General features: G+C 40.7%; 1 protein-coding gene across 4 annotated transcripts in view; it reads right to left on the bottom strand.

Annotated features, from left to right (window-relative positions):
• Window positions 1-12,976: 12,976 nt before the first annotated feature.
• MEGF10 (multiple EGF like domains 10) overlaps window positions 12,977-25,437 on the bottom strand; it is a 182,796-nt gene continuing 170,335 nt past the window's right edge. For all 4 annotated transcript variants that reach the window (XM_007087800.2, XM_042983110.1, XM_042983122.1 and 1 more), the window contains 6 exons: window positions 24,122-24,358; window positions 22,741-22,868; window positions 21,011-21,134; window positions 16,585-16,629; window positions 15,608-15,814; window positions 12,977-14,345 (listed from right to left, as the gene is read on the bottom strand). In XM_007087800.2, the coding sequence (XP_007087862.1) occupies window positions 14,164-14,345; window positions 15,608-15,814; window positions 16,585-16,629; window positions 21,011-21,134; window positions 22,741-22,868; window positions 24,122-24,358 (923 nt within the window). In that variant the 3' untranslated portion in view covers window positions 12,977-14,163. The remainder of the gene's footprint in view (window positions 14,346-15,607; window positions 15,815-16,584; window positions 16,630-21,010; window positions 21,135-22,740; window positions 22,869-24,121; window positions 24,359-25,437) is intronic.

The following is a 25,437-nucleotide window of genomic DNA, read 5'->3' as shown; positions in this document are numbered from 1 at the left end:
CATTGGACACAGCAAAGGAAAGAATCTCTGAGACTGAGGACAGGACGATAGAAACTCCTAAAACTGAAAATAAAAGAGAAAAAAGACAGAAGAAAAACCACAACAAAGTATCCAAGAACCGTGGGAGAACTATAAAAGATGTAAACACATGGAATGGGAAGAGCAGAAGGAAAGGAAACAAGAAAAAGGAACAGAAACAGTTGTTAAACAATAATGACTGAGAATTTCCCCCAATTAATGTCACACATTAAACCACAGATTAAAGAGAGAAAGTTGGTGAAATAGACAAAGAAATTAATTGGAACAGAATAAAGAGCCAGAAAGGACCCACATAGATGTAGTCAACTGACCTTTGAGGAAGGAACAAAGGCAATATAATGGAGCAAAGAGTCTTTTCAACAAATTCTGGAAAAAACTGGACAGCCATGTAAAAAAAAAATACAGACCGTGTGACCTTCTCCAAAATTAATTCAAAATGGATCATAGACCCAAACATAAAATGCAAGACTATAAAACCCCTAGAAGATAGTATAGAAAAAAGCTCCACGTGACCGTGCGCATAATGAAAACTTTTTAGATACATCATCTGTGAAAGAGATCACTGACGAGAGACCCATCTGGCAAAGGACTGTCATTCAAAACATACAAAGAACTCTTTAAACAGGAAGAAAATAAATGATTAAGAAATGGACCACAGACCCTTAACAGATACCTCACCAAAGAAGATACTCAGATATGAAAAGAAGTTCGACATCCTATGTCATTGGGGAATTGCAGATAACACCCCTACGAGAGTAGCCTAAATCTGGAACACTGACAACACCCAGTACTGGTGAGAATGTGGAATAGCTGTGACTGTCATGCATTGCTGGTGACAATTCGAAATGATACAGGCACTTTCAAAGATAGGTTGTTGGTTTCTTACAGACCCAAACATACTCGCCATACGATCCAGCGATTACACTCCTTGGCATTTACCCAAATACATCGGAAACTTATTTCCACACAACAACCTGCACCACAGATGTTTATTCGTAACTGACAAACCTTGGAAACACCCAAGATGTTCTTCAGCAGGTGGATGGATCCACAGTGGTACACCCAGGCAATGGAATATTCTTCAGTGCTGAAAGAAAACGGCCTATCAAGCCATGAAAAGAAAACTCAAATTCATATTACTAAGTGAAAGAAGCCAATCTGAAAAAGCTACACGCTGTATGATTTCAGCTATATGATATCGTAGAAAAGGCAAAACTACGGAGACAATAAAAGGATCTGTGGTTTCCAGGGGTTAGTGGGGAGGGAAGAATGAGATAGAGCACAGAGGGTTTGGGGGCCAGCCAAACTAGTCTATATAATAATACAATCATGGATACGTGTCATTAAACATTAGCCAAGCCCAGAGAATGTACATCATCAAGAGTGGACCTTAATATACACTATTGACTTTGAGTCATAATGAGGTGTGAGTGTACGTTTGTCAGTTGTGACAAATGTACCACTTTGGTGCAGGATGTCAATATTGGGGTCGTGTATGTGGAAGGGCAGGAAGTATATGGGAACTCTGTACTTTCTCCTCAATTTTGCTGTCAACCTAAAATTGCTCTAAAAAATAAAGCTCATTAATTTATTTAAAAAGGAGTATTTGACTTACAGGAGATGATGCCTATATTAAAAAAGTACTTGCCATTTTTACAGCAACATTATTCCAAAAAGGTCAGGGCTTTTCCAGAAATTATCACATGGACATTTTTTTTTCCCTGTCATTATTTCGCTGACGTGGTCATCTGCTGGAAACCCCAGATGTTACTCATACGGGAGAAGGTAAAGGGATTTAAACAGCCCAGAAGATTCATGAGCTGAGCAGTTTAAATCAGGATTTGAAATACTAATTTTTCCTCTTCATGGTTACATCCATGACGCCATCCTGTAAGAATCTATGGAAAGACCAGTCAGCCCAGCGATGTGCTTTATGTCATTCTGCTAATTGTGGAAAATCGCATCTATAGATCTCTTCCTTCTTAATCCTTCTACAATGATAATTTTGGTAAATTTGAGTTTCCACCAACTATTTCAGTAACTCTTAAAGCTATTTTATGTTATTTTCCAATATTTGGAGTTTTCAAATATTACACATCACATGTTCTGCCAATTCTATGAGGAAGAACAGTAGCAGTATGTTTTCTTTTGGTGTGAATAAACCAGAGTCAAGTGAAACGAATTACCTTGACCATGATCATACAAGGCATCAAAACTGGAAATTTGTCACCCATCCTGCCAACTCCATATTTCCTCTTGTTTCTATCATTCTCACATGATATTGATTTAGAGCATGTATGTTCCTCTTGATCCTAGACAGAATTTGTAGTCATAAGAATAATCCCTTCCACAGCGCTGCAAAAATAAGCAATGAAGATAGTATGGTATGGGGCACCTGGGTGGCTCATTGGTTAAGTGTCTGACTTCAGTTCAGGTCATGATGTTGTGGTTCGTGGGTTCAAGGCCCACGGTGGGCTCTGTGCTGACAGCTCAGAGCCTGGAGCCTGCTTTGGATTCTGTGTCTTGCTCTCTGCCCCCTCCCCCGACTCATGCTCTGTGTTTCTCCATCTCTCAAAAATGAATAAACATTTTTAAAAAATTTAAAAAAAATTTTAAGATAGTATGGTATAAAGAGAGAAGGTAAAATATGCAGGTCTGGAGACAAATAATAACTGGGACTAACCATAAAACTGAGATCAGAATTCCTTAAAAATAATAGCAAAGTCTTCCTTGCATCATAGAGCTATATTACTCAGAAGACATGGTGTGGTCTGTAGGGGGAGTGATGTGGGCAAAGTGGGGGCCTTCAAGGAAGGGTGAGGTGACCCCGCAGATCAGCAGACAGACAAAAATCAAATCAACACCTTCACGTTGTATTTAGGAAAGTGACAGGCCTTCTTCCCCGATCAACAAAGCAAGGGCTATGCACAAGCAAATCTCTCCACTTCCGCGTGCTTTAAGTAACAAGATGCCATGAACAGCTGTGAGTCAAAATATCAAGAAGAAATCCACCACGACCAGAGGATTTGGGTGCTGGTTGATCACACCCGAAAGAGCTGAAGTCACCAGCCAGTTCTGTCATTGGATAAAAGGCTGTGCCCTCACCACCTCTCGAGGCCATTGGTGGTTTCACCAGATTCCTCCAAGGTTTTCCTGGAGAACTTGTTTTCTCTTAGCCCCTGAGCCCAATTCTAACAATCTAAGAGCTCTGACTATAAAGTGGTGAGTCTAGTTTTGAGGAAAAAAATGAATAATTTGGGATGTAAACACCCAAGCCAATGTTTTCCTTGAAGTAATCAAGATTATTCGAAAACTAGCTGCCTTGGGTTAAGTCAGACTGTCTATAGAGCCAGTAGCAGTCAAAAAGGAATTGTATTGTATTATGTATCGTCTTGTGTCATGTAATATGTAAAGCGACATGACAATGTTTTAGTACTTTGTGCTGAGGCATTGAGCTTTTGTATAATAGCACCGTGACTTTGTATCATGTGTAATATTTAAGACTGACTTTTGCTTTAAAAGTGTCTAAAGCCTTTAATGAAGTACATAATGTTCTTATATTTGTTCATTCAGTCAAAATCATTTAATGGAAACCATTTTATACATGTTAGGTGTTGAGCTCATCAAAGAATCAGATGCCTTACTAAGGGAAAGGGCGCTCTATTAATAACCAAAAAGGCATTTTCTAGTAATTAATTTGGCCACATGGTTCCTCAATGCAGGCTTAATGGTATTCACTGCCAATCACTTTCTACTTTTCTCTATGAGGGAAAATAGCAATATTCTGAGCCTCTGCATCTTTTTTTCCAAGGCTTCCCCCCTTTTTTTCTCCACTCTTTAAATAATACATTCTCCTGGAGCTCAACATCTCAGGCAAGCACAAAAAAACCCTGCCTTTCATCCTGCTGTTTTAAAATCATCTTTGCCAAGCGACTCAACTCTGGTTTGTTTTCTGCCAGAAATAAAATCTACCTGCAGTACACATAAAATATTCGGGACATTTTTAAAATTTAATTTGCAGCCGCAATTCAAGCTTAAAGGCCACGGCTATGTATCAGTGCCTAGAGATTTAGTGAGAATTATTAAAGTGAATCTTCTGAAAACGAGTGCAATATGAAGAAAATAGTCAATCCAGTTCTATAACATGGTCGTCCATTTCTCCTGGTCTCTGTTAGTTGGCTGTGAGTCCAAAAGTCTCATGTGGGTTCCACTACCCATCTACAGGGGTAAAGAAGCCTGTCTGTGTATGGGTATAAACAATGGTGATGAAGAGCTTTGTACCACATGCCTTTTCCCAAAGTGGCAATTCATAAATAGATCTCATGCTATGAGTTCGTATGTTATGTGGAGCCTAGGACTCTTGAGTAAGGTCACCTTCCAATTCAGTGCTTCCCAGAAAACTAAGATGAGGACTCCTTCACGGCTGAATAATTAGTCTAAAAATCTCCCAAGAAAGAGAGAATCCAGTTCCTATTGTTTTTTTTTTTTTCTGATAAAATGAACACTGAACAGAAATATGTGCATTCGAAGAAGTCTGGCTTATGGCATTTTCAGTAAACAGTGCTTATTGAATGTATAAACTTTCTGGACTTCAGTTTTTCCAGATGTGAAATGAAAATGGGTCAGAATAACGTGCTCTGAGCTCCTTCCTTCCAGCCCATACATTGTATGCACCAGCGTCAGGGTTTTGGCTTGGGTTTGTGGACTCCTTACTTGGACAATGGGAAATGAGGGTCGTGGTAATGATGTGCTGAAGCGGTTTGTACAGGCATGTGAGAGCCAGTTATTAAATTTTCAGGAATTCTGTGAGCCAGCTGTTAAACCCAGCCATTATTAAAACTGAAGTATAAAAACCTACAATTCAATACTTTGTATTTTTACAGGTAACAATACTCAAAACTCAGCAATTTTCATTATTTTACTACCTTCTATGAGGAATGATCTTGAGGTCATTTACATCTATCGTGCTTGTATTGTGGAAATACTATGCAATTGTATGATAATGATCATGTCTTCTTAACTCCACATCCTGTGACACCATATTGGTACTTTCCAATTGGCCATGGTGGGAGTATTTATACCATGGAAATGGAAAAATGCTACAAATCAATGCCTTTTAATCTTCTCAGAGAGCTGGTTTCAGAGAGCATACTGCTGGGGTCACCAGGCTGAGACCAAAGAGAGAAGGGAGCCATGAATTTTAAATAAGAGTATGAGAGTGCTCCCATAAAGCAGACCATACAGATGTTTCCACAGAGCAAATTTCACAAGGCAAATTTTTATGTGGAAACCCCTGGGTCATATATTCTCTTTAGCCTGTGTCAAGTCTGGTCCTGTGAAGGAGAGAGTGAAGGAATAGTCTACAATGCAAGCAGAATTCTAAGAAAGTTTAAGTCTGGCCAGTGGGGATTCTTTGAGCCAAAGTGGACTGTCAAAGGAATCCCTCATTTCACAGTCAGAAAAAGCTTTCTTTGGGTTGCCCTCCTGCACTCAATCCCTGTGAGAGAGCAGCCTGTCAGAACCATGGCCTTAGGGCAGATGTTGTGGAGGTAGGGACAGGGACAGAGAGACAGAACACAGGAAAGTGCAGGGAAGAAGATGGTGGGACCTGGAGAGGACACCAGAGACCAGCCAACAGTGTAACATGGCTGTAAAACAGGGATCAATAGAAGCAAAACGTGGGAGATGTCAATCATCACATGTTTAGTTAAAATCAACTCTCCTGTAACATCTATTCATAAACACAACAGAAATGCTCTCAGCATCCAAAATCACTGTAGCTGGTACTCTAAGCTTTGTGGGTAAAAATATCCAAGACGTGACTTGAGCTTTGAAATAAAGTAAGGAAATATTTTGCTAGATAGTCACAGTCTTGTCCTACATCCCTTCAGATTACCAGCTTCCTGAACTTGCAGCTGTCATCGTGAACGGCTGCAATCGTAGGATGGGACGACAGGAGCAACATCTCCAAGCCACCTGAGAAGAATGACAAGGAAGAGCAAAGCCAAACCCTCAGTGCCAAAGTAAGCAGGAGCCGTTATTCATTCATTCAATCTATCGATCTCTATTGTACCCATATCATGAGTCAGACATTAGTGTTCTTGTGATACAGCAGTGAACCATTCAGAAAAGACCTTGCCCTCATTCAGCGTACATTCTAGCTGAAAAGTCAGACCATGAAAGAATAAACAAAGAGATCAAATAGTATTTAACTTCAGAGACCAAGCTTCCATGAAGGCAATTAGCCAGGGTAATAGGATACAGGGTGATGGTTTTTTCCCCACACAAGTGGCTAGGAAACACCTTTCTCAAGAAGTAATGATTGAGCAACAGCCCACATTAGAGCTTTCCCCTTTCCTGATGAAGACTATAAATTCGATTCCAGCTATTCTAGCTCCCTCTGGCTAAGAATAATTGCATATCAACTAACACAACCTCCGTTTGATATTGACCTCATTTTCTACCACTTGCTCAAGAGATAACAGATATTATAGATAAATACATTGAAGCAGAATAGTCTATGCTAGCTTCTTTATTCCAAGAGCAATTGTTATAAAAATTCCTGCAATGTTTTGGGGGATAATAGTAAATTATTAAAGATAATAATAACTAGAATCCCATGAATATGTAAGCAAGCCACAGGGATTTTTAAAAAGCTTTACTTTTTTTCTTTAAAAACAAGTTTTTCTTTTAATTTTTTTCTCAAGCTATCAAAAGGGTGCAAAATAAAAAGTTCTTACACATGTAGATGTGTACAATTTAACATCATTATCTTAGATCATTAAATTCCATCCAATTTGGGAAAATAAGGATGATAAAGTAGTTCATATACAAAATATGAGGGCCCCAGAAAGAACTAAAACCCTCTTCTTGCATGTTACACACAGGATTTAGATATTTAATCTGAAGAAAATAATTCAGCATTTTGGCTTTGATATTTTGACTAACTTATTGTATCATAGAAAAATATTATATTACTGCCAAGCCAGGCTTACCAGTCATCTATATGAAGTAGGTAATAAGAAAGAGGATCTCTTTCCCATTAACTATAAAATCAATTTTACAACATGACTCCAATCATCGGAACGTGATGGCAAATACTATCTGTGCTTTCTTCATATCCTCCGTGGTGGGTCATGCTTGGTAGAACTCAGGCATGAAGCCTCCAAACCCGCCTGTGATATGTAATGACTACTGTGTCAATATACTTTGGCTTTTGCCTACAATCACTAAATTCTTTACCTTAATTTCAGTATGGCATCTAAAGTTCTATTCTAAACACTTGGGAAGCTATGTCTCAAGTCCCTGATCATGGCTGGCACTTCAGAGAAGACACTGTTCCTACCTGTTCTCCTTACTGTCCCGATGTCCAAGATGGATCTGAAATAAAAAGGCTCAAATGTTAAGTGATCTATTCTCTGTTTTGTGTTGTATTTAGTAGAGGTTACAAGAAATCTGCTCTTAGGTATTTCAAGATGGCTTGTTCCATAAGTGCCTTAATCCTATGCTAATAATCAAAAATACCATGGCAGCCTGGCCACTTTGTGGCATATGTAGATTTTTCTATTGCTTTATCATCACTGAAGAAATCCAGGCCAACAACGTAGGAGGAAGAACAGCCCTCCATAAGCCAACAGCCATGCAAGACTTCCAATTTTCTTCCTGAACACACTCCTGATGATTCCTTGATAGTAAATTCAGTGAAGGATGATAAACTGGGGCTTTGATATGTCTAGCATATCTTGTGCCAGTCCATCACACAAGCTCCTTTTCCTCTTCCTGTTGTCCTGTCTCTTGTGGTCCATGCTAGTCGGGTCAGAGGTCTCGAGCAGAATGGAAAGTGGGCTATTTAACAATCTGCTGGGCAGTAGCCACACTGCCCTTGGTAAGATGGGCAGCTGATGCCGCGGTGGGAGAACAGCGGGCAGCTATATAACCCTTTCCCTGCCCTTTCCCACCTTGGCCCCCTCCCCATTCCTGCTCCCACCAGACACTTTATCTATCCAGCCTTATTATCTTGCCCTTATGAGCCATCTGCTATTTCTGCTTGTGCCATTATAAGTTTGTTCTTCTAGCCTCAGAGTCCGGGAATGTCACCAGGATTTCTCTCCGCCCCATATATATGCATTTTTCATTAATTCTGTTTGATCAGCCCGGTAGGTCCTTTCACAACTGAAAGAAAGATCTAAAGGTCTGAAAGATTCACATTATGAACGGATATAGGTTATGGAAGTTTTCTTTGATTGTCTCTTCGATTACTATTTCTCCAGGGTGCCTCTGTTCCCCATCTGTATTAGCAACTGTTTCAATATTGGGTCTCCTGCTTGAGTTTTCCTGTTTTGCTTACCCATGATTACCATTTCTGGAATTTTCACTTGGTTGCATTTCATTCTCTGAAACACGAATTCAGCTTTAGCAGTTACTGACCTCTTTTTTTTTTTTTTTAATTGCTCTATTGAAGTTTTAAATTGGGACATCACCGTTTTCAGTTCCAGGAAACTCTCTATGGTCCTCTAATTATATCCCTTGTAAGAGTTTAACTCCTATTTATCCAAGTTTTCCTCCATTTTTCACATTAGCTCCACCTCCATAACAGAGGTTTACTGTGGTTTTCCACGTCAGCTTCTTCGCATCAGTCTGAGCTGCAATGTTCCCATCACGTGGTTGCCTTGTTTCTCTGTCTCTTCATGTGAGAGCGTGTTGGCTTTCAACACCTCTGCATCTCTCTGGTTCTTGTTTGTGTACTGACAGCCAGGGTAGGGATTTTTCCTTCAGTGGGCTGCCAGTGATGCCCTTTGTGAAGGCATCTCAGGTCACAAGTCCAAGGAGGGATAGGCTGACCTTAGCCCAACATGCAAACCTTGCCTCCAGAGATGCCATCAGGGAAGGGACAGTTAGCCTTTCTCACGGCTGCGTCACACAAAAAGCAGAGAATGTCTTTCCTTCCCCCAGGTCAGCTGGCCCTCCTCTTACACCCCCTCTACAGTCCACTCCCATCAATTCCAGCAACTCCCATTTACATGTTGCCTCCCACGCCCCCTGCCCTGCCATTTGCAACTTCTTTCAAGAACTTGATACCTCACTGTGTGGAACCTCTTCAGGTTGCCAAAAACAGTCCCTGACTTTTTCTTAATGGCTGGATTCTCCAGGATAGAAATGTGAAGCCAGGTTACCATCTTTCCAGAAACCCACATCCACACATTTTCAAAGCCTCCTCTATTCTTAGGTGCTGGCAGATGAAATCATACGATTCTTGCTCTCCTAAATTACCACTCTAGTAATAAAATACATATGGAATTTTGTGATAGTACAAAAATAGATCAGGATAAGGTCACACAAATATGTAGCTTTTATAATATTCATTAAATGCTCACTCCTGATTTACCAGCCTCATCATTCATGTGGTTATTGCAAAATGGCTCAGGTTATTAGCTAATTTTTCATAATAGTAATGAGAGCTAACATTTACCAGCTGCCTACTATATGTCAGGCACTGAAGTGTTGTGTACGCACAAAGTTATTAACTTCTCACAAAACCCCTATGAAATAGGTACTTTGATTTCCAACATATTATAATACAGGAACCAAGGCCCTGAGAAGTTAAGTAACTTACCAAAGTCACGCGCCTAGTAAGATGATTCATTTGCCTGATTAAATAATGAGCTACTTTGAAATAGCTCATGTATCATTGTTTTCTGCATCCCCCACTGTGCTTGGCACTCAGGACCTCAGTAAATAAACAGCAAGTGAGAGAAGGAGCAATGTTTTATTCATATTTGATCCCTAGAACACAGTGCTATAAAGCGGATACTCCAAAAATGTTTTAATTATAAAAGAAGGAATTAACAAGCTCCTGAGATTTAAGAAACAACTTCACATAAGATAACCTAAAGCTATTTATAGATACCTGACTTTCAGCCACTAACCTGGGTTCTGGGAATCCAAATATGTACAGAATGGTGCCTCTGCCCTTACAGAACGAGTAATCTGAAGGGGAAGCAGATACATGAGCAGTTAAATATAATGAAGTGCAATTGTTTTTACATGTCTCTATCAAGGGCTATGGTGTCACACGTGAAAAAAATATTAATTTTTCCAGTAAGATCATAGGTTCTTTTATTCTCATTAATTAACAATAGAATCAGACATAGAAATAAACACTAAAGTTTTTTTTTTAATTAGAAAGTTTATTGCATTAATCTATAAACTCATTTGGTGATATAAATGACAACGGAGGTGAATACTGACCAAAGTTTACCATCTTTGGAAAATAGAGATATTTTCACACTGAAAGCATTTTTTTTGTTTGCTACAATCAAGAAAATTCTTATGCATTTGGATTTTTTTCCTTAAAAATATATGTTGCGATTTGTTCATATCAAAAGGAAGCCTGGACTAAATACGGAATGAAAACAAGCAGACCCAATGTTAGGTCACCACTAGTAGGAAGACCCTAAAAGGGCAGTTTGCTGTACATCTTTAGTCAAGAAATAAGCACTCATCCACACCACGGGACTCACACTTGCACATCTATATACACTTCCGTGACATAAAGCCTTTAAGACCAAAGTATCTATTAAATACTTGGTTCAAATAACAAAGACATTACCCGAAGATAGAAAATTTGTTATTTGAAAGAAAACGTAACCTTAAAATGTAATTTTTTAAGGACTTTATCTTATTTTAAGTGGTAACCGGACTTCTAATAATGACACAGATTCTAAAGAGTAGGGTAATCCTTTTGTACAACTTTTTCAATACACATGGATTAAAAATCCCCAATAATTGTCAAGTGCTGCTGTGGCTCTTTGGATGTCCACATTTTCCTAAAGTTGTTTGCATTTCTCTCAAAACACGTTGGTTGTGCTAATGGAATTGGCTGGGAGGTTATAACTATCTTATAAAATTCCATATTGTTTTTCCTAAAATTGGTGAATGTAATTTACCATAGAGAAAATGCTAAACACATTAAGTTCTTTCTTAGCATAACTACTATAGCATGTGAGAGGAATTTATATCAAGCATTGTAAATAATTATGAAATATTCCTTATCATATAATTACCTATAAATAACATATTCTCCATATTGATGCAAGTACATAAGCTATTAATCGGGCCAATTTTGATGTATTTATACAAAATACAAATACTTTACAAATTTTCTGTTACATCAACCTCTAGGGAAAGAATAGTTTGGCTGACATTCCCATGTGAACGGCTTTTCCTTTGTATTGCCAAACTCATGCCCTGCTCTGACCACTATAGGATGTAGGGAAGAAATTAATTTTATGGTCCCAAATGAATGAATTCAAAGGTCATGAGAACAGATTCACTGCGTGTGATGAATGACATCACATTAACTTACATTTGATATCTCTGGAAGAGTCCAAAGGTGGTCATTTCAGGGAAAATAAAAACGTGTTGGGTCCTTTTGTCTTTTAAATTTCATTCTGACAGAAGTATTTCTCTCTTTACCCAAATCAATATAAAATATCGAGGAAGTTTTGACTTCTTAACCAGACCTCTCAAATACAACATGTCGTTTTACCATTTCCAAAACGCTGTATGTGTTCTGTTATTTGAAATATCTTGAGTGAACCCTGGTGAGTAAGACTCACCTCTGATGCAAATGCAGTGTCAGGACAGCAGCAACCCTGAGCAACTGAGTTGCCAGAAAGAACACACAGAGACGGACGGCAGAGCCCCGTTGGAGTCGGCATCTGCTGCCCAGGCTTTCTGCGGGAGATGCTGTTGACTTTGTACGCAAAGATTTCAGGGTTGTCTTTTTGATTTTTGTTTTTTTTTGTTTTTGTTTTTTTTATGTAGTGGAATGAGAAAAAGTTGTTTTTGTTCAACTATCTCTAAGGAATAACGGGGAAACTCAATGTATTGCAGAGCAATGAAGAGATGATGCTTTAAAAAGAAGGGGGAAAAGATTCTTTTCTTAACCAAAAAAGGCCACAAGTGTCTCAATTTGACGCCTACTCCCTACAGTCCAAGGGTCAGCCTAAGGCTAACTGTTGGAAAAAATCAATTGTTTCTAAGGTGTGCTCCAGGTAATTCTGTGTTTCCTTGAGTTAACTTTGGGGTTCTCTGTAAGAAGCAGCCAAGCCATCAAAGGAGTGAATGCTGCAGGTGTGTGTGCTATCACCTCCCTGACCAAGTCGCCATCACAGGTGCTGGTGTGTCACATGAAATCCCTGCAGATAAGTGGCAACTCAATAACTGGCAGGGACAGTGCCTCACGTATGCTACTGGCAGAATGGATACACAATACACATAGGTTAAGTGACTCACCGAGACAGGACACCACAATGGGTTTCATGCCTTTTAAGATTCACAACCAATCGTTCTTTCTCATGAAGTCGCTTCCTCATGCAGCTTTTTAGCCCTTCCACTTGCTCAGGTAGGTCAAAGAGAAACCAGCTTTCTTCCATTCTATTGGCATTCTCTTGAGACAACTACTTTGAAGCAAAAAATATTATTGCCCGATAGGTATGCACAGGATGAGCGTCCATTCTGGGTTACCTGGGACGGTCCAGATTTAGGCCCATTGCAGGTTAATTATTAACAATGCCCTCATTTACACTCAAAAGTGTCCCAGTTTGGATGATCAATTATGTGATCACCCTAATGAAGGGCTTCGTAAGAACAGCCTGTAGTACGTGCTCAATAACCATGGGTTCCTCGCTCCCCTTCTCCCTGCTTTAACCAAGACTCAGAACACACAAATCAAAAGGAGCTCCATTTTGAAATAGTAACAAGTTTTTCTATTTCCGGCATGAGCCATTTGCCTATGGTTACTTTACTATTTTAGTAATGACCAATTTTAAAAGATTTGATTTATATATTCTCACATCCTCCCTCCAAAAGGAAAGAAAGAACAATGCATTTTTGTCAGGCAAAAAGATAAGTGGCAATAATACAAGAAACAGAGAACATATAACATAATTTTTTTTCATTAACAATCCAAGCACTACAAAACATAGACTATACAACTTAAAAATGGAAATACAAATTAATGAAAAACGGGGTACATGTCATATTAGCAATGCAAAAGACCAGCTTAAGCATAGTTTCTCTAAATCGACAATTAATAAAAGGAAAGTGCCCTTTTCTCAAATATGCACAAAAATATTTCGGTCACGTCTAGGGAAAAATTAATCAAAACTTTCTGCTAATTCTATATTACAGCATGTGTCGCTAATGGTTTACAAAACCAAAACGTCTTCTTACACTTAAAATTTACACCCTTTTCCAATCATTATACACTCGTTCAATCCAGTCTGTCAAAAATAAAACAATCTATTTTCTGTATTTATGAAATAATTATTGATATGTCATGGACCTTACATGGTGAATGTGTATGATGGGGACAGGGATCAGAATGATGTCACGGATCTAAAGTGGGCCAAGGGTCAAAGAAGATTAACCTCTGCCTGCCACATCTGGACAGTGATTTCTGAAATAATGCTACTATAGCTAAAATAATTCTAATTTTTTATTTCTTCATCCTAAAAAAGTCTAAAGTTTTCATATTTAAATTTGCTAACCAGTTCTAGAGTTTATTCAAAGTCTATCCAGTATGCCACTCGACAGAACTTTTCTTCCTGGGTTCATATTATCCCTATAATTCTAAATCCAGGTGCAAAAAAAAAAAATGTAAGGACTCAATAATACTCCCCTTTCCTTCTACATGTTTAGTGATTCACCCCAGATTTTATGATAAACTGCACAATCCTAGGTACAGGTCTGCAATGCAAATGAGAAAGAAAATACTTTGATTTTAATGGTTCAACCAAATACCAATGTCACTGCAGCCCACAACTCTCTCCCAAGGACTTCTACAAGTTCATGCTTTTAGCCAAGATCTTATAGGAAGTCATGCTTCACGAGCGCAGTTCTAAAACTAAGAAGAATAGGAAGTCACACTGATATCTCCTTCCAGGCCACCCGTACAAGAAGGACCTACGATCAGCCAGCCTCAGCTTTGAGCTTTCTGGTTCACGTCCAACAGTTGCCTACCAGGTAGATGAACATTCCCATAAGGTGGCAAAACGAGGATAGAGGAGAACCAACTGCAGTTCTGGAAACTTCCAGGGGCTACCAAGCGGATCTTTGTTGTCATTCGCTGCTGCTGCTGCTGCTGCTGCCGCCATCCTCTTGCTTGGGGGAGGAGGAACTGTCTCGGACCGGCAGCAGGTCGTAGTGGCAAGGGATGTGACTGTTCTTTGGGAGGTCATATGGATCCTGGGTGAGATGCCCATTATTGCTGAATATTCCTTGGACAACACTCACTGTAGGTTCTGTGACAAGCAGGGACACATGAATTCATCAGCAGTGGAAAATTTAAACAGGAAAGAGTATGGCATTTCTTGCAAATCTCAAACATACGAGAGGGGCATTTATAAAAAGATAAATATTATTTTATGAAACAAATGATGCTTTTATAATCACTTAGAGGTGGTTACTCTGGGCTGTGAGACCAGCTGACGCACACAATGGTGTTCTGCATGCCACTGGTTTGGATGGAGACATCCAAGGAATACACAGAAATCCTGGATACGAATCATTGTCTGAAAAACACCTTGGAGATAATCTAGTCCAAACCCCTGACTCCACAGGTCAAAAGATTAAGGTCCTTCTAGGCTAACTCAGTTCATGGAAATACTTAACAAGTTCATTTTATGACTCAGGACCCATGCTCTCGGTTCAGCTCTGTGTTAAAGTGACGGGTTTACAGGACGGTCCAAAGCGGAATAGTAACTGACTTTTCAACGATAAATCTAGGTCACTACAACTTCCACTGTAAAAAAGCTGCCTTAATTCTTTATGAATAGTTATTTATCTTCTCAGTGACATGTCGATGGCCTAAGTTGCTAGTGACTAGAGTTAAATCGGCCACTTCATTTACAAGTAGTAGAGAATTTTCTAAAGTTTAAATCATAAACGCTGAGAAAGAGAGAGAAAAATTAAAATACATGGCCCTACTCTACCTACTCAATGATACTTCTGATTTGTTTCAACTTTCCCCGAACGGTATTTGTAAGGGGCAATCAAAACAATTCTAATTTTAAATTGAATTCTTATTAAGTTCCATCAGATTCACATCTGAGAATATTAGCAATGTATTAGACACATTTAAAAGTAAAATGTTCAATCCTGCTAAGAGCATGAATGTAATGGATGCAATCAGGAAATGGGACCACCTGCTTCATCCACCTGAACCGCTTGTTTTGGCTAACGCGACATAATAGCTGAGGTGACACATGCGCTATTCCACATGGGGGCTCAAATATTCACTACGGTTACAAAGCAAGAGATGGGTGACCAGGTGAGAGATAGGAAAATTTACTTTAAATTTTCTAGCTGGTATCTTCCCTTAAAAATTTAGGTGACCCCAATTAATATGATCACTGTAAACACAGGTTTGCACTGAAAATATGACCACTGTTTTGAATAATGTTTATATGAACTGTTATTGTACTCTCAAAGACTCCCAAAGACTTTAAAATCATTTCAAAAAAAATTCTTAGGTGAGGCTCTTCCTTTGGTTAGGGGAACTCACCAACTTCATAGACATTCTTGTTGGCTGACGTTGAGTTATTGATCTCTGCATATGGGGAATCTCTCCGTGCTGGTGACTTCATCTCCACATAGCCACACTCTGAGTTTTTGGGGATGAGTACAGGTGGGTCTTTAATAGTGGCATATGGGTTTTCAGAACTGCTTAGGGAGCAGTTACTTGAATTATATTCAGAATTCTTTCCCAAATCTGTGAAGAGAGATGGGGGAGGAAAGCATGGACAACATCGTTTTTTCCCCTGGGATGACTTACTTGGACAGATTACTTCTTTTCCTTTGTAGCTAGTTTTCTCTAATTGTATACGCCGACAACAAAACCATACATTCGTCACTTATTTTGGAGAGACTCTGCTATAAAATGACTCAGCCATAGAGTAATTTCAGCTCCTCTCTAAGGTGAGTATCCACGTAAACATTGTGGATTTGCTTTAATTTTGATTTTCACACTCCAAATTAATTCCATTTTAATTTACTAATTCCCAAAGGCTTCAATCAAGAAACCACCTGCTGATGGCCCCGGGAGCACAAGAAGGTTCTATCATCACGGCGAGGGAGGCATGTGTGACATGAAGATTCCTGGTAAAACCCCAGGACTGGGCACAAGAAGTTATTCATGTAACCATGTGGAGCTCTTCTTATTTTCCCTGCTGTTTCCATTTTTGCATTTCTCGTTCCCCATAAGTCATATGCCTTTTCAAGGAAATATGAGTGTTTCCCCAGCAAACTGAAAACCTTTGTTCCCCCAGACTTATGCCCTAACATGATCCACCTACGGTCGTGCTTTTGATCTCAGTGAACGTTGTTTGTGTTGTTTCATGGACTAATTAACCACACTAACAACTCTACATTTTCTCTAAACTGCCACTCTTGCTTGTTTAGCAAATTATTTCAGTCTCTGAGATAAATTTAAAAAAATTATGATTCTGATAAATGTACTTCTTCCTTAAACTTAGACCATACCTTTCAAGGATTTTCCCATATAACTTCTGTCAAGTCCAAAAGCTCCTGTGATAAAGAAGAAAAAAAATGCCCAGTGAGATCTGGAAACGAGAAAAACCCATTTAATATTCCAAGGTCATGGAGGAAGCTCGTTTGAGCACCTACTACTTCCCTACTGCAGGAAATAACCGAGCTGCTGCTTTCCAAGCCTTTGTACCCAGATCACTCATACCTGGTGTCTTCAGTGCTCAGAATTTAAAATACATATATATGTATCAATCTGATCATTCTGCTCATTTACAGTGAGTTGTGAAATGTTAATCAGTAAAGGTAGAGAACGAGGCATGGATGGATAGGTACACTTGATTCAAGGTTGTACTATGGAAAGGACAAAGCCAGGACTAGAACTGAGACAAAGGACTTGCATTTCATCACTTGCCCACCACGTGACTTAGACAAGAGGTTCAGCTCTCTCGATGTCAACTCTTTTGTCTCTCAAATGAGGAAAACAAAACCTGCCTTGCAAACTTTACAGGGTGGGTGTGATCATTAAGTGAATTGGAGCATATGCAAAGCCTCATAAATTCTGAGGCACTGTATAAATGAGTGGTGTTTCAATGACTGTAATGTTGAACGTGCCCTGTGACCCCCAACTTCAGTCTACATGCAAGCATTTCAAGGGCTCCTCAATGATCTTTTAAGGAAATGTTATAGACTTGGATTAGAAACAGAGAATCAAGTAATGACTTGTGATGAATAGTCACATAAGAAGGAGAATGGTAAGGAGAAGGCCCCCTGCCACTGTGCATGTATTCCTTGTATGTCCTGTGGGACACACTTTTGTGGAGAAGGAGGGAGGATCCCCTAAAGGGAGAGGATGTGTGTAATATCAATCATCATGGGACAGGAAATGGGAATGTCTTCCTCTCTCAGAGACTGTTTTCCTTCCTCTTGGGTCCAGATTGTGAAGCCAAGTTCCCAGGTGGTGGGAAAGGTGCCCAGTTACACAGGGAGGCAGGACAAGGATGAAGAGTGAATTAACCTAACCAAAGTGAGCCTCTGGCTTTCACCCTAAGAACTATCTTAGAAGGTGATCTCTATATCCTTGGGATATCCCACCCAGTAAACGTGCTTTTGTTTGTCTGGGGCCTAGGGCTACACTGGATCGTCTAACAAAGTGATTTATGGAAGGGGGTTTGGCACTTGGTGTCACTTTAATCTCCAGATGGTCTGGATGAAAGGTTAACGACATGGGTGGTCAACTGTGTTGACCTGATCGAACTCTAATAAAAACTCTAGACGCCAAGGCTGAAGTAAGCTTCCCTGGCTGGGAATACTTCATGCATATAGTCATATATTGTAGCCAGGAAAAGTTAGCACTTTCCATGATTCTACTGGAAAAGGACAAGTGGAAGTTTCTGTCTTTGAACTTTCCTTGATGCTGCCCACTGTGTCTCTTTCCTTGGTTGATTTTAATCTGTATCCTTTGGCTGTGATAAACTGTAACCATGAGTATAACAGCTTGCAGGGAGTTCTGTGAGTCTGTCTGCCAAATCATTGATCCTGAGGGTGGTCTTGGGGATTCCCAAACTTCATAAAGGGACCGCATGAAGACGGGCAGGACCTGTGGCCTCTGAGAGCTTCCTATCAAGGAACCCTGTCCTTGCTACTCTGCCAGACTCATTTAGCTGTCTCCGAATTGTAGCAAAGTCTCATGAGATGTCCATCTCGGTCTTCGCTATGCAATGGCTAGAGTCCCCCAGGGGGCTCAGGAGAGAATCAGCATGAGGCAGATAGTAAATTAGGGAACAAGAGTGGCACTGTTAGACCAGCGCCCCTGCCAAGTTCTCTCTGGGTGCTGTTTTAGCAAGGGAGCAGGCGGGTGTTCTCATAAACTCCCCCATGTCTCAGTTCCTGGATAGATGCTTTCAAAAGCCTACCTTAATCTAATTCATTCAAGGAGCCACAACAGGATCACTATCCCTAAGTCACAATGAAGAGATCAGCTGCAGTGGAGCGATTAGCCCAGCGCCCTATCACAGAAGTAGGAATCAATCTCAGGGCTTTTGTGTCAAGTTCAGGCCTCTTTCACACAATATCACAACAACTTTTCCATCATTCAAATCACCTACTCAGTTTATCATCCATAGTGTGCCTTATCCTGTTCTTGGTAAGGGCAGACTTTTTCTGTGCAACAACTGTAAAGGACATAGACAGGAACACATGAAAGAGATCCAGAATTTCCAATGAAGATTTTATACTTTTAACAATCCGTTCCGTGGGCAGAGAAGTTTATCTGTGACCACTGTAGTGACTGTGTTCTAGAGTCAGGACCATGGGTAGCAGGTCTAGGTGGAATAAGAGAACTTTTCTCTCATTAGTGCCAGGTAGTACTTTATTAATACCAATTCATGTATTTCTTTGAGCTACATTACTAATGTAATTTAGACTTAAAAAAAAAATCTCGGGGTGCCTGGGTGGCTCGTTGGTTAAATGTCTGACTTCAGCTCAGGTCATGATTCACGGCTTGTGAGTTGGAGCCCCAAGTCAGGCTCTGTGCTGACAGCTCAGAACCTGAAGCCTGCTTCGGATTCTATGTCTCCCTCTCTCTCTGCCCTCCTCCACTCTCTCTCCCTCTCTCACAAACATAAACATTACAAAAAATTTATAAAACAAAACCTCTGTGATGTTAAATGATTTAACCAATACATATAGTGTGAATCTGGTATATAAATAATTCAACTATGTTCAGAAATACACAGCTACTTGATAATGTTCATGTAGAATATAAATAAAAGTAAAGAATTTGTACTCATTTTCCTACTTTAACATTTTCATTTCAATAGTAATAAGTGATTCCAGAGCCCTTAAAGATTGGTTCCTACATCCAGCTCAGGTGATTTGACATATAAGGGCTTCACAGAAAGAACAGTGGAGGAGTAGTTGGAAGACCAACTTTGAGACCTGGCTTTACCTCATTCCTCTATGAAATCTTGGATGATAAGAGAGTTAACCTCTCTTTGGTGACCAGTTTATTGCTCTATAAAACAAGATGCATGGAAAGGACCACCCAGGAGTGTTGTCAGATGCAGCAAATAAAAACACAGGAAGGACAGTTACATGTGAATTTCAGAGAAACAACAAATTATTTTTAGGGTAAGTATGTCTCTTACAACATTTGGGATATACTTATACCAAAAATATTTGTTGCTGCTCTGAAATGCAAATTTAACTGGGTTTTCTGGAAGCCCCACCATCAAATAAATACAAAAGAAAGGGTTCATTACCCACAAGGCAATGCACACATCCATTATGGTATCATCAAGCACCTCCTTGAAAATGAGGTGCAACAGCTTGGCAATGGCACTTTTCTTTCATTGGGGAATCACAGCAGCTCTTTAAGAGTGGTCTAGGAAGCCCTACCCCCTTTTCGGCAGGGCCACGAGATCAAAACTATTCTCATAATAGCACAATGACATTATTTTCCTGTTTCTCTCTCATTCTCTCTCAAATGCATAGTGGTTTTTCAAGAGCTGCACCAAGTGTGGGATCACCACTGACTGAATGCGGAAGCAGATACGAGAATCTATCCTCTACTGAGCCAGATGTTAAAGAGATTTATAAAAAAAAGGTAGAGCAGTGCCACTCTTCTCACTAATTTGTTTTTGTTTTAGAAAATGTAGTGACTTTTTCATAAAAATGTTTTATGTTATCATGAAATGAGATGACATCTATTACAAGCAAATAAATAACTACTTTAAATGGTCTCCGTTTTAATTTGGAATATGGTGAATATCAAAAGATATAACCCATACTGACAGAAGGTCTTTGGGGTTCTTGATAACTTTTAAGAGTGTGAAGGGGTCCTATTCCAAAATGTTTGAGAAGCACTGGCTTACTGTACTCCTGTTGACAGTTTCATTTCTTCACCTAAAGGGAAGGGGTTCTCAAGTGTGGGTGGCCCATGGTAAAAGAGAGCGAAGAGGAACACATAGCCTGGTACCACCCTGACAGGATTAAAATCCCAGCGCCACCATTTAATAGGCTTTGAGACTTTTCTCAAGTTACTTAACCTCTTTGTGACTCAGTTTCTCAACCGCCGCATGGACACGATGGTGATGGTAACAGAACGTACTTACCAACAGTACATACTTGTCAGAATGACGTAAGTTAACACATGTGGAGTTAGAATGGGAGCTATACGCAGCCAGGGATTCTTGTCTCTTTGTATCAATCCCTGGCACATACCAGGACCTTAATAAATGTTTGTTGGATGAATAAAGCACCTAGGACAGCAATGCCCAAACAGGCATTCGGTATAATTCTATCATTCTGCTCCTTTAGGCATGTTTGCAATAAATCGCTTTGGCAGATCATCAATCTGTGACTATCTGAGGTGACTAAAAGATGAAGGAGCCTGCTGAGGACGGACACGGGGAGAACTTGCCAAGCTCGTTGAGGTAGCCGCCGTGTTTCCAATCTGCCGGCAGCGTCCCCGTGCAGTCCGCCACAGGGCCTCTCTTCCCGGGATTCACATTTTTCAGATTCACAAACAGCTGGTTGTTCTTTGACTGTTAAAAACATAAACCGTAAACGGCGTCAAAAGAGAATACAGCGTAGCACAGCACAGTGTTGCCGATCTGGGGAAAGCATGTCCGTGGCAGAAATCGAGGGCTGCTTTTCCAGTGAGGAAAAGCACCTCCACCCTGCACAGAGGGGCAGAGGTGACCACCGGGCAGGCCGCAGAGGGCAGCAGGAGTACGTGTCTCTTGGCCCTAACTAAACCCCCTATGGCTTCAAGTTCGTCATTTCACTTAGTCGCCCTGTTCCCATTAGACTTTACTTGGGTTAACATGCAAAGAACTTTGAAGTGAAAACACCAAACTCTGGGTTTGAGCTCTCCCGCAAAACACTGCATGATTTTGTATGAGTCACTGGTGACCCCGAGCAGTTTTCTTAGCTATAAATACGAGGAGGAGATTAGGTACTTTGCCTCCTTCTCTGAAAATGTAGGTGAACAGATGGCAAGATGCACATGGAAGTCTCCCGGGAAGGTGAAGTACTATCTACCTATCAGGCACTGTAGTTAAAAGCCAGCTGCATTAATGTAATTGCAACTGGATTAACTTAACTACCTTGGTTTTTCTTCCAGCAGAGAGCTGGAATCAGACGATCGGGATTGGAGGAGCACCTGGGTGGCTCAGTTGGTTAAGCGTCCAGCTCTTGATTCGGGCTTGGGTCATCATCTCATGGTTCCTGAGATTGAGCCCTGCATCAGGCTCTGCACTGACAGCGTGGAGCCTGCTTGGGATTCTCTTCTTCTCTCTCTCTCTGCCCCTCCCTTGTTCTCTCTCTCTCTCTCAATAGATAAATAAATAAATAAATAAATATTTTTTTAAAAAGACAATGGAGACAGGAAATATAATTTGGGGCACTCAGAAGGAAGAAATGTTTGGGATTTCGGAGCAATCTAGAAGAGACTGGGGTGAGGTGAGTGACACAAGAGGAGAAGCCTGGGTATCCAACCTCTCTGTGCATCTATATAACATGAGGATAAAAATCACTCTTGATTCATAGAGTTGGTATGAAGATTAAATGAATTTATATTTCTAAAATGATTAGAAATGCTTGGCACATAGTTTGTTGCTATTTGATCATTTGTGACCTACAAAAAAGAAATCTCATGTGGTTGAACCCAAATAAAGGCATGTGGTTGCTGTTTTTGTTAGGAAAGTGCAGGGGGCCCCCAAAGGGCATTAGAAGAGACGTGGTCAGAAAAGACAAAAGCAAAGGCCCAGGATGGAGTCTGCTTAGGCCTGCTCTGAGACATCCTTGGAAACCTCATGCAGTATGAGAAACGTTTTTCCAAAGAGGTGCAACGGAAACAGCGCAAATTGGAGACAAGGAGACCGGGGACCATGACTCATCCTGCAGCTGCCTCCCTCAGCAACTAGGAAGCTGTGTTTTGCAGTGACTTAAAATCCCCAAGGCTTGTGTTTTTTACCCGTAAACTTGGGATTCTAATACGCACCCGCAAGACTGTTGGGAGGAACCAACGAGATAAGAGATATCAAGCTCCTAGAACCCCATCTGGGAAACGGCAGCTCTCCCCTATATGCCCGTTCCTTTCCTCGCCCCCCTACCCACCTTCGGCGACCTGGAGCCATTTCCTCTCACCTTTGCGATGGTCATCCTGTCTCTGTTGTTGACGTGTGGAGATGTGGCGCACTGGGTAAGCGTGTGGTAGCTGGGGTTGGTGAAGTAATGACTGTTAGCATTTCCGCTGTTGCTGTGGGGAAGGGTTTCTGTAAGAAGAGAAGGAAACGGTTAAGGTGACAGGCTCTTCTAAATCTGTGCAGGTAAAAAGAAGGCAAAATAATAAGTATGAATATTGGTACCACTTCCAAATCACAGATTGGGCAGAATCCCCTCCTGCCTAGCATACTCAGCAAAGCTTCTAGAAGCAGCAGGTGTCTGCCCTCCTACCTGCCTCCCAAAAAAGTGTGCACGGGTCCTCAGACAAGTCCTCTTTGCTTTGAGGCTTATACACCTGGAAAGCCATTGCTTTGAAACTAATCCTGTTGTAACTTTCCTCTTTTTTTTTTTTTAAGACACTTAAGCTCTTGCCGTAATATTCTTTGCTAGAAATACACTATTAAGTAAATCAGCTGCTTTGTGTATTCCCCCCAGAATCAGTGTATTTATAGACATGTGACCCACCTGAAATCCTGCAATAATTGCCCAAAATAATAAATATTTAAGGGTTCAAGTTTATGTGGTTACTTCTGATGAATGACCAGGTCACTAAAAATCTACCTTTATGGGGACGTGTGACAGAGAGATTCTAAGGAGTGTTCTTAATGAACGGCTTTGGTTCTTGCTAATCCCACAAAACTGTTTCTTATATAACTTGGTTGCTATGCAGTTAATGATGTGTATGGGCCCAGGGACAGGTTAGAAGGCACTGTGTTAAGAACCCAAGGCCAGAGACAGAAGACCTGCTCCATGACTTTGCCAAAATTATGGACACCTCCTTCTCTCCACTTCCTATCCCCGACATATGGCAAAAGCTTAGATGCCCAGGAAAGCTGCCACCAGGTTGAAATTCCCTAAGTCTAAAGCAACCTCAGGGATGCCTCGGTGGCTCAGTCGGTTAAGCAGCGGGCTTCGGCTCAGGTCATGATCTCGCGGTTTGTGAGTTCAATCCTCATACCAGGCTCTGTGCTGACAGCTTCGAATTCTGTGTCTCCCTCTCTCTCTGCCACTCCCCTACTTGCGCGCGCTCTCTCTCTCTTTCAAAAATAAGCAAATATTAAAAAACTTTAAAGCAATCTCATAATGAATTCAATTTCAAAACCCTCCTAGAAGACAACGGTGGTCATTCTGCTCCTGTCAACATATAAAACACATCTGTAACAAGGGATGTTTTCCCAACATACACTTTCCTCCAGGCTGATGGACAGCAACAATGGATGGCACAGCCAAACACCCAGTTTCAGAGAACCAGGATGAAACCTTACTTTTCAAGGAATAGGATGGCTCTAGGGACCAGTCTTACCTGAAATGGCATAGTCTGCATTCATGACCCTGAGAGCAGGGGTGTAGGTAACTGCTGGCATGCTCGATTCCTTTCCCTTCTGCTTCTGTCTATAAATAACGAACAGCGCGAGGAGGAAGAGAACAACCAGCACCAGGATGATGATGCCGATGATGGCCCCGATCTGATAGGAATCGGCAGGGAGAGCCGTGCTGGTCCTGCTCAAGCTGTTCAGATTTCCAACGATGATAACACCAGCTGGCCAAAGGAAAAGAAGAGATCTGAGCAAGGACAACAACCTGCCAGATGAATGTTTGCACTCTATTTGCAAAATTGTCTCACCGTGCCAATGACTGGGTATGTTCAGTTAGTGAAATGTTAATTCGGAAACCTTTGGAAACAGCAGGAAGGAAAATCAAACATTCTTCATTTGCAGATGCTCTTGGTTTGTCTGTGCCCAGAACAAGGCTGCTCTAAGCCTCAAAAATGAGACCAGATTTCCTGAACCCAAAGACTCTACACTAGGGTTTGGGAGCTTCCCACACACTGCAGATTAAATGCTTAGACCAGAGGCAGAATTCATTGGTGGTAACGATTTATCTAGTTTTTACCATGCTTTATTTATTATGCAGTAGTAAGCTTATGAAGGGCTAACTCCTAAATGTCTCAACTGCCTAACCTTAATTTTAGGTCTATGTCTATCCTCAGCATTTCTTTTTTTTTTTTTTAATGTTTATTCAGCTTTGAGAGAGAGAGAGACAGAGAGAGAATAAGACAGGGAGGGGCAGAGAGAGAGGGAGACACAGAATCCGATGAAGGCTCCAGCCTCTGAGCTGTTAGCACAGAGCCCGACACAGGGCTCGAACCACAAGATCATGACCTGAGTTGAAGTCACTTAATCAACTAAGCCACCCAGGAGTCCAAGTATTTCTCTTTTTTAAATTCTTTTTGAGAGCAGGTGCACAGGTGCACCCCCTGCCTCCCCCCCCCCACAAGAGCGTGTGCAAGCAGGGAAGAGCAGCAAAAGGAAAGGGAAAGAGAGAATCTTAAGCAGGATCCATACTCAGCATGGAGCCCAATGTGGGGCTCAATCTCATGAACTGTGAGATCATGACTGGAACCAAAATCAGGAGTCAGACACTTAACCAACTGAGCCATATACGCGCCCCTATCTTCAACATTTCTAGGAATAATTTTCCTTCCAAGGATAACTCCATCAAAAATCTACTTCAAGATGAGGGTCTGCCTTATCCTAATTTCAATGGACTCTTTCCCCCAAGTTGTATTGTTCCATATAGTGATATTTTTTTTTGTGACAGAAAGGTCTGTTTCAATAA

This window comes from Panthera tigris, chromosome A1, assembly GCF_018350195.1.
Source record: "Panthera tigris isolate Pti1 chromosome A1, P.tigris_Pti1_mat1.1, whole genome shotgun sequence".
Classification (NCBI taxonomy): Eukaryota; Metazoa; Chordata; class Mammalia; order Carnivora; family Felidae; genus Panthera; species Panthera tigris.
The sequence above is the reverse complement of the archived record's forward strand: the minus strand, read 5'-3'. Positions and strand labels throughout refer to the sequence as shown.